At 53.6% G+C, this 7,283-nt stretch overlaps 1 protein-coding gene across 4 annotated transcripts; it reads right to left on the bottom strand.

Annotated features, from left to right (window-relative positions):
* Positions 1-524: 524 nt before the first annotated feature.
* TMEM106A (transmembrane protein 106A) lies at positions 525-7,248 on the bottom strand. 4 transcript variants are annotated; one of them, XM_081160853.1, is made up of 9 exons: positions 7,146-7,225; positions 6,695-6,728; positions 5,688-5,914; positions 5,108-5,171; positions 3,785-3,938; positions 3,174-3,314; positions 3,018-3,061; positions 2,444-2,497; positions 525-2,091 (listed from the first exon to the last, which is right to left on the bottom strand). In XM_081160853.1, exons 3-9 carry the CDS (start codon positions 5,893-5,895, stop codon positions 1,971-1,973), a joined length of 786 nt encoding a protein of 261 aa, XP_081016979.1. In that variant the 5' UTR covers positions 5,896-5,914; positions 6,695-6,728; positions 7,146-7,225; the 3' UTR covers positions 525-1,970. The 4 variants fall into 4 exon arrangements, with proteins under 4 accessions (XP_081016979.1, XP_081016980.1, XP_081016981.1 ...); XM_081160854.1 differs by having other exon boundaries at positions 7,114-7,197; XM_081160855.1 differs by lacking the exon at positions 6,695-6,728 and having other exon boundaries at positions 7,146-7,248.
* Positions 7,249-7,283: the final 35 nt, after the last annotated feature.

The following is a 7,283-nucleotide window of genomic DNA, read 5'->3' as shown; positions in this document are numbered from 1 at the left end:
CATCACCTTTGTCACACTCCTTCAGTCAGACTAAAGGAGTCCCTCAGTGCAGTGTTTCCTGATGGGAGCGGCTGAGGGCCACATGGGGGAACACAGAACAGGACTAAAGCTGGAAGGGATCTTAGAGATATTCAGTGAGAAAGGGAGAGAGCAAGCTCCTTAGAAACCATCTCTCAGAAGCCAGAAAGGTAGGACATGTTATCAAGGGGCTCAGGGCCTGGGGAAAAGACCTTGACACACCCACTCGGACCCCAAGAAATAGGCTGAAACGGTGTGGCTCAGTGGTTGAGCGTCGATTCATGAACCAGGAGGTCAGGGTACATGCCCGGGTTGCAGGCTTGATCCCCAGTAGGGGGCATGCAGGAGGCAGCCCGATGATTCTCATCATTGATGTTTCTCTCTCTCCCTCTCCCTTCCTCTCTCTGAAATCAATGTTAAAAAAACAAAACACACCATATATTTTTAAAAAATGTTTTAAAAAAGAAACAGGCTGAGAAACCAGCTCCCTTCCCACTCACAGAAGACATTTTTTTAAACATTGTTAAGTATAGTTTATTGGCTACAATATAAAGTCTTTACATTTGGTGATCTACACACAGCAGAAACTCTAGCCTGGCCTTCCTGGCCTTCTGTGCTGTTGCCAGCACCACTTCGACCCTTCTTACCCATGATGTGGAGACAGCACAACCTCCTTCCTCTCGTTCCCCCAGCCAGCCAGTCACCAGGTTCTGTCACCAGTTGCCCCTCTCCGCCCAACCTCTTCAAGTTCAGTTTTTCCTACCACCTAAGCTCTCCACCCATCTGATAAAAACCTTAGCCACCTTTAGTGAGCAAATACCATTTCTGCTCAGCTAAAGAACAGAAACCTCCTCCACTTGGAGCCCAGTTGACCTGGACGACCTGGGGCTTAGCTTCATCTAAACGACAGCAAAGAGGGCTAGACCAGTCCCTACTGATGCGCTGCTCCATACTGTCAATGCCCAAAGGAAAGCAAGGGCCTCTGGGAGCAGGGGGTGGGTCCTGATGCAGCAGAGCCCAGCAGCTTGGCTGGATACTGACAGCTTCACCTCTGCAGGCTTTCAGGGGATAGCAGCTGGGCCCACTGCTTGGCCTGCCTGTGTCGACTTGCATGGGCTCAGGGTTGTGGGCTCACCAGCGGCCAACTCTCCTTCAATAAATAAATACCTTTTAAAACGACTCTGGCTTTGTCTGTTTTTCCTGTGTAGACCCAAGGGGTGCCAGGTGCCTCTCTCCCCTCCCCTACTAGTTTGCGCCTGCTGTGAAGAAGATAGTAACTTTAATGGAGAGAAGAAGCTTGAGCTGGAGAACTGCTGTCTTCCTAGGAACCAGGACAGTCTTTAACCAGGAAGGATGCAGAGCCGAAGGGCCTTGGCCAATCCAACTGTCAGATTGGCCGGGGACAAGTTACCAGGAGACAAGCTGACCATCACTTTTGTCACATGACCAAAGCAGGGAGGCACAGGAGAGCAACTATGTGCCATAAAAGACCCTGGGGACAGCACTGAATGTTCCCCAAGTCACTTCCCCACCCATCACTAGGTGGAGAGCCGGAAAAGAATTCATATTTTTAAAGCCAGATAACATTAAAGCTTTCTCCACTTTCAGGCAGGAGGAAGGCCAGACCTGAGGAGCTGGGCAACTAAGGTGCTCAGGACAGAAAGGGCAGTCCTCCAGACTCTAAGGTTAGAGTCCAAGGAAACATCAGGCCAGACTTTCCTCAGGACAGATCAAGGGGAAACCCTGGTGGCAGCCCCTAGAAGAACCAGGCTTGTGCACCTGTGCAAATCAGAGAGCTTCCTGCGCTTAGGGTATGGGGGGGGGGGGACACGTATGATAAAGCAGTGTTTTTCCTTTGGCAAAGTCACCATAGTCCTTCCTTGGGCACCACGGAGTTGTGAGACATACAGACCAGGCTGGCAGGTGCCTGGAGTTTGGGGACAGCAGACAGGTCACGTCGGGTGAGGGACCAGCAAGTGGGGCACTGATTTGTTTCCCCGGCAGTCCACATATTCATAGCTCTGGAAGACCAGCTGCTCTGAATGGCTTAGGTAGGTGCAGGTCAAGGTGCCCCTGGAGAGGAAACAGGCTTTGTTGCTAGGTCTGCGAGGTAGAGGAAGGCTCTGGCCCTGCCCCGCTGTCTGAGGATGGTGACTGGCTCCCTCAGATACTGCCCCCCCTTTTTTGTTCCCCACTTTGCTAAGGTGTCTGGGATTGCTGCCCCACCTGTGTTGCAGACAGCTCTGTGGCTGTCACACTAATAGCTTAGGAGCAAGGTGGGACCTAGAGGAGGGGCTGGGCCGGCCCTTCCCAAGAACTAACATTCATGGGCTCAGCTGGGATGGCTCTCCTCCCACATGGCGGGGCTGAGGAGAGGCTGGATTCAGAAGGGAGAGGGGATACCAGGGCTCCAAGCCCTACTTACTGGATATGTAAAAGCACATGGTGGACTTTGATTTTCAGCCAGCTACAGATTTTGCTGAGAGATTGAGAGAGAGAAACACATTGGACCACGTTTCACACTGAGGGGCCTATCAGAAGGCTTAAAGATCTGCAGATCCCAGCCTTGTCACCTCCTGGGCCCCTTTCCATCAGGGGCTCCAAATGCCACTCTACCCCTCACCCCCCTCTGTCTAAGGTGAGTATATCACCGTTGCTGCAATATCACTTCTCCAATCCTCACCGGCTTGGCCCAGGCACATGCTGGCCCCTCCCTCAGCAGAAAACTACATTTAGCCTTCTCAGCAATTCAGGCTGAAGAGCCCAAGGTCACATATTGTAAGGATTAACCACATTCTAGCCTGTTTCTCATTCCAACCTAGATCCAAACAGGCAGAGGCTGGGGACCCTGAACCCTCGCACAGCTGCAGCCTCAGCCATGAGAGCGGGCCAAATGCTAGCTGCAGGGTTTGCTAAGCAATCAGGAAACCTGGTGGGAATTAAAACCGGGTTTCCAACCGGAAAAGAGGCCGAGAGAGAAGAAATCAAGGGATACTCACTATGTGTTTTCATCCCAGATCCTGTTGGCTACTTCATAAAACATCTGTCGACCAAATGGGCACAGGATTGAGCCCCAACTCCAGCCACTGCCCTCTTCCCGCCACCACAGACATCCACACACTTGTGGGCAGGGCTGGCCAGGGAGTGGGAGTCACCTGTTCGCTGGCCAAAGGGCCGATGTGTAGGAGGAGGCTGCTGGAGACCTGCCCCACCACGAGGGACAGGTGCAGAACCTCAATGGTTAGCTGGGTCACAGTGATGGGGTAGTAGTTGCTATTGGAGATGTTCAAGATGTTCTGGGGATGAAGGCAAGGAAAGGGAGGGGTGAGCGTGGCCATCCTTGGAAAGAAGTGAAACAGTTTTAAAACCCCCAGCCTGCCTGAGCCCCACCCCCAATACGGGCCTCAGCTGCTGAGGATCAGGGCCAGGAGCCCCTTGCAGGGGCTCTTAATAGTGAGGAGTCACTTTAACAAAACCATTAAGCTGGCTCAGGATCCAGCCTCACCCTGCCCACCCAGGGAGTCTCAGGCACAGCTCCCCACCCCCATTACACCCTGTGATTTATTTCTTGGGCCCGGATTCTGACCCCTCACTGTGGGGAGTTCCAATCCTACACCACCTGTTATGGGACTCAGGGCTGCCCCTACTTCTCCCCAGGTTTCTAACACCCTCTGCGTGCTCAGGGTCACAACACTGGACGAGGGCTATGGAGAAGTATTGCTGGGAAGGTAGGGGTCAGAGTCCAGAGGCCCAGGCGCCCACCCACCGTTATGTTGAGGTGGATATCAGCCTCATCGAAGGCCACAGTGGAGGAGTTGAGGCCTGCAGGCTGCACGGAGATGGACCGCGGAAACAGGAAAAACATGAGGAGGGAGGAGGTCACCAGGCAGATGAACACTGCCAGGAACACAGAGAGCTTCCTGTGGGAAAGCAGGGCCCAAGGTAGAGGAGTGAAGTGTGAACACCACGGAAACTCAGGCAGGGGGCACTCAGACACTCCTCTCTGTATACAGGGCTCTCCTCTCCACCCTGCCCCACCAAATGTATTCAGCCCCCCCCCCCCATGTGAAGGACCAGCCTACATACACCTAGATGTGGCCCAGAGCAGGTAGGAGCACAGGACTGGGTGGCAGACTTGGCTTCCATTCCCAGCTTTCTGTACCCACTGGTCCAGTAACTCTGGAGCAACCCTAAGCCTCAGTTTTCTTGCCTATAAAATGGGAGATAATTGTATCTATCTCATAGAATTTGATATAGGCTAATGCATAAAAAAAATCACTAATCCAAGGTCCTGGCACATAGCTAAAGCTCAACAAATGCTATTAAAAAAAAAAAAAAAAAGCTATTACCACTGGAAAAAGTCAGTCCACACGAATTTTGAGAGTTCTGAATATTCAGAACAGGGCATCATCTGTGCATCTAATTCAAAATTGAGACGTGCATTAAAGAGACAGCACCTTGTAAGTATCTCATGATGGGCAATGCTAGATTTAGATTCTGGTGTAGTGGTGGTGAAGGCTGGGTGCTGGCTCCCAGACTGAAGCTGAGGACCTTGGGAGGAAGTTGCAGGGATCCATGTCAAATGGACCCAGGTGATAGGGTCATGACCCCCAACCCCAGCCCAGAGAAACTCAGGGCTGCCTCTAAGGTTCTGAAGTGTCTCAGACCAGGGAGCAACTGGTTTTCTACCTCTCCTGGGAAGAGCACAAGCAGGTCTGAACTGCTATAGCAAGGGAAGCTCTTAGGAAAAATAACTTCCCCAAACCAGTTGCAGCCAGGGCCCCTCCCTCCCTCCTGGAAGGACTCTCAGAGTCAAGAGGTCCCCTCTGTCTTCACAAGGGAACCATGCTTCTTGGGGGCAGTGATGCTGAGGAGGGCACCAAGTGGCTTCAGGTAGCTATGCCCTGGGTTTCTTAGATCAGGAAAGTCCTCAGAAATGGGGCTAGTACATCTAAGCCCAGTGGGGCTTGGGCATTTTGGGGGAGACTCAATGAAGAAAAATCGGGGGGAGGCAGAATGGGGGAGACAAAGAGGAATAGCCCCCAGGGGAAATGGCCTGTGGAGCTGAGGAGTAGGAAGAGGAGCTTACGTGTGCCTGGGCTTCAGCCTCTGGTCCCCATAGGGGATGAGGGCCACCAGCTGCTTCTCTAGCTCTGTAGAGAAAGAAGTGAGAGGGAGGGACAAGAAGTGTCCATGACAAATGTTTCCTGTGCCAGCCTGCCAGAAATACCCCTCCACCCGACAGAGCAATGTCAAGAGAATGCTGCCTCTGTCCCAGAGCAGGACTGGGAGCACTGGGCTACACTGCCAAAGTTGGCAGCTCAGTTTTGCCATCTCTAGAATGAAAGTGAGATTTTCATAAATAGATGTGAAGAATCTCTGGCATTTCTTCATCAGAGCCTAGCTTCTTCGGAGAAATCATTTGTAACTTCCTGAATCCTAAGGCACACTGTTGCTAAGGGAGCAGAGAGGCTGGAAATGCCCAAGGCTGGGGAGTACAACCGGGACAGGAGGGGTTAGCATCTCCCTGGCCAGCCTTAAACTGGGGGACCAAGAGCTGGGAGACCCAATCCCATTCAAGGAGTCTCAGAGGCGCCTGGCCGGGGGCCAGCTGACCGCTAAGAGCTTTTCCTGAATTCAGGCTATTTCCAGAGCTTTGGTCCACTCACCTCGAGGGATCTCCCCACTGCCCTGGCAGGTGGGACAAGTTACAAAGCTGGCACCAGCAGCCCTTTCACAAGGCGCACGGGAAGAAAAAAACGTGCTGCTACCGTTGCTGGCGTATCTGGCAGCCTTGCTGCCAACGGCTGGGTCATGGGGAAGGATGGGCTGGTTTTCACCCTTCTGAGAGTCCAGCTGGGAGAACGTCTCACCCATCGTCCACGGGGCGTTTTCACTAATGAGAAAATAACCAGGTTCAGTGCTAGCTTGTTTTCAGGTTTTAGGTTCTCAAGATTGGCAAGGAGTCCCACCACAATTTCAGCCAGTTCAAGCCTAAACGAGCTAGGGTATGGAAAATCGAGCAGTTACACTGGACTTGGGTCAGAAATCTCAATGCATTTCAATTCCTTTCATTATTGTAGATGAGCTCAATCTGCCTACAGGAGGGAAAAGAAAAGCAGAAGTTATTTCACTTTAAGGGACTTCCATAAGTGAATAGCAGAGCACTTATTTTTTCCTGTGAAAGTTGCTGAGCAGTCATTCACTTCAGGGGAAGTAAGTTGGATAGGGCAGGGGACAGCAGTCAGTAGAGTCCCTTCTTCCTATGCAGCAAGATGACTCTGAAGAGGTCTCCAGAGCACCCTGGCAGAAATGCCTGAGGTCACCCAGCCTGGGTGTGGGAGGGAAACTTCCATTCCTGAGCCTGGGCAGGCGCAGGCTTTAATAGGAAGGCAAGGATTCTCTGAAACAAGAGAAAGGATGCTAGACTGGTCCCAGGTGAGGCTAAGAACCTACAACAATCCTGGAAGGAAGAATAAACCTCCTCCGCACTACTGAGGTGGGGTAGGAAAGAATCCCTGGGGGCGGGCAGCAGCAAAGTCACCATCTGTCCTTCACTAGGAAAGGCCAAGGCTAAACCCAGGGTCTTCCCCCCAGCCTCAAGAGTGGTGGCAGAGCGAGCGGGTAAAGTGAGCCGCACTCAGGCCTTCCTGGGCTAAAGTAAAGGGAGCCTCACCTGGCTCACGTCTGGGATCCAGGGCTCCTCTGAGCTGCAAAAACAGATTTGGGATTGCGTCTGTGAGGAACAGGGCCTGCAGGGCGGGGCCGTCCGAGGAGCCACGGCTGGGGCCCCGCTAGGGTAACCGGGCCCCCTCAACAGACCTGGGGGACCCAGTGCACCGCGTTGGAGGGAGTGGGAAGCGACGGCCCTGGCCTCCCCGGAGGGCAAGCTGCTTCCCGCACTACTCTGGGGCGGGCCGTAGGCCTGGGTTGGGGTAAGGGGGAGGGTGGCGGGTAGGAGCAGACGGAGAGGCTGGAATTCCATTGAGGGGGATTTCACGTCCCACCAGACACCCGGAGAGGCCGTTAGTCGAGTCTGGTAGCCGCGTGTGCCTGTGTTGGGCTAGGAGGCACGGAAGGTGCCGTGGCCCTTACCTCCCAGAGAAAGGGTCCCATGAGCGCCTTACCCCCGGGCTACACAGCGACAGAAACGGCTGCAAGCGGAATCGAAAGTGCGGGAGCTAGGGGCTTGCCTCAAGCTTTGACTGGGGGCCTTGGGGAGCTCCGCCCCCGCCCGCCCCCGCCCCCAGCAGGGCCCGCCCCTC

The sequence above is a fragment of the Miniopterus schreibersii genome, assembly GCF_964146895.1.
Source record: "Miniopterus schreibersii genome assembly, chromosome: 16".
Lineage (NCBI taxonomy): Eukaryota > Metazoa > Chordata > Mammalia > Chiroptera > Miniopteridae > Miniopterus > Miniopterus schreibersii.
The sequence above is the reverse complement of the archived record's forward strand: the minus strand, read 5'-3'. Positions and strand labels throughout refer to the sequence as shown.

What these genes read in the sequence shown, in the direction of transcription:
- TMEM106A (XM_081160855.1), bottom strand. Translation starts at nt 5,895, where the DNA reads ATGGGTGAGACGTTCTCCCAGCTGGACTCTCAGAAGGGTGAAAACCAG. An exon ending in AGGCTGAAGCCCAGGCACAC is followed by an intron (nt 3,939 to 5,107) that starts GTAAGCTCCTCT and finishes GCTTTCCCACAG; the next exon opens with GAAGCTCTCTGTGTTCCTGG. An exon ending in CATGTGCTTTTACATATCCA is followed by an intron (nt 2,092 to 2,443) that starts GTAAGTAGGGCT and finishes TTTCCTCTCCAG; the next exon opens with GGGCACCTTGACCTGCACCT.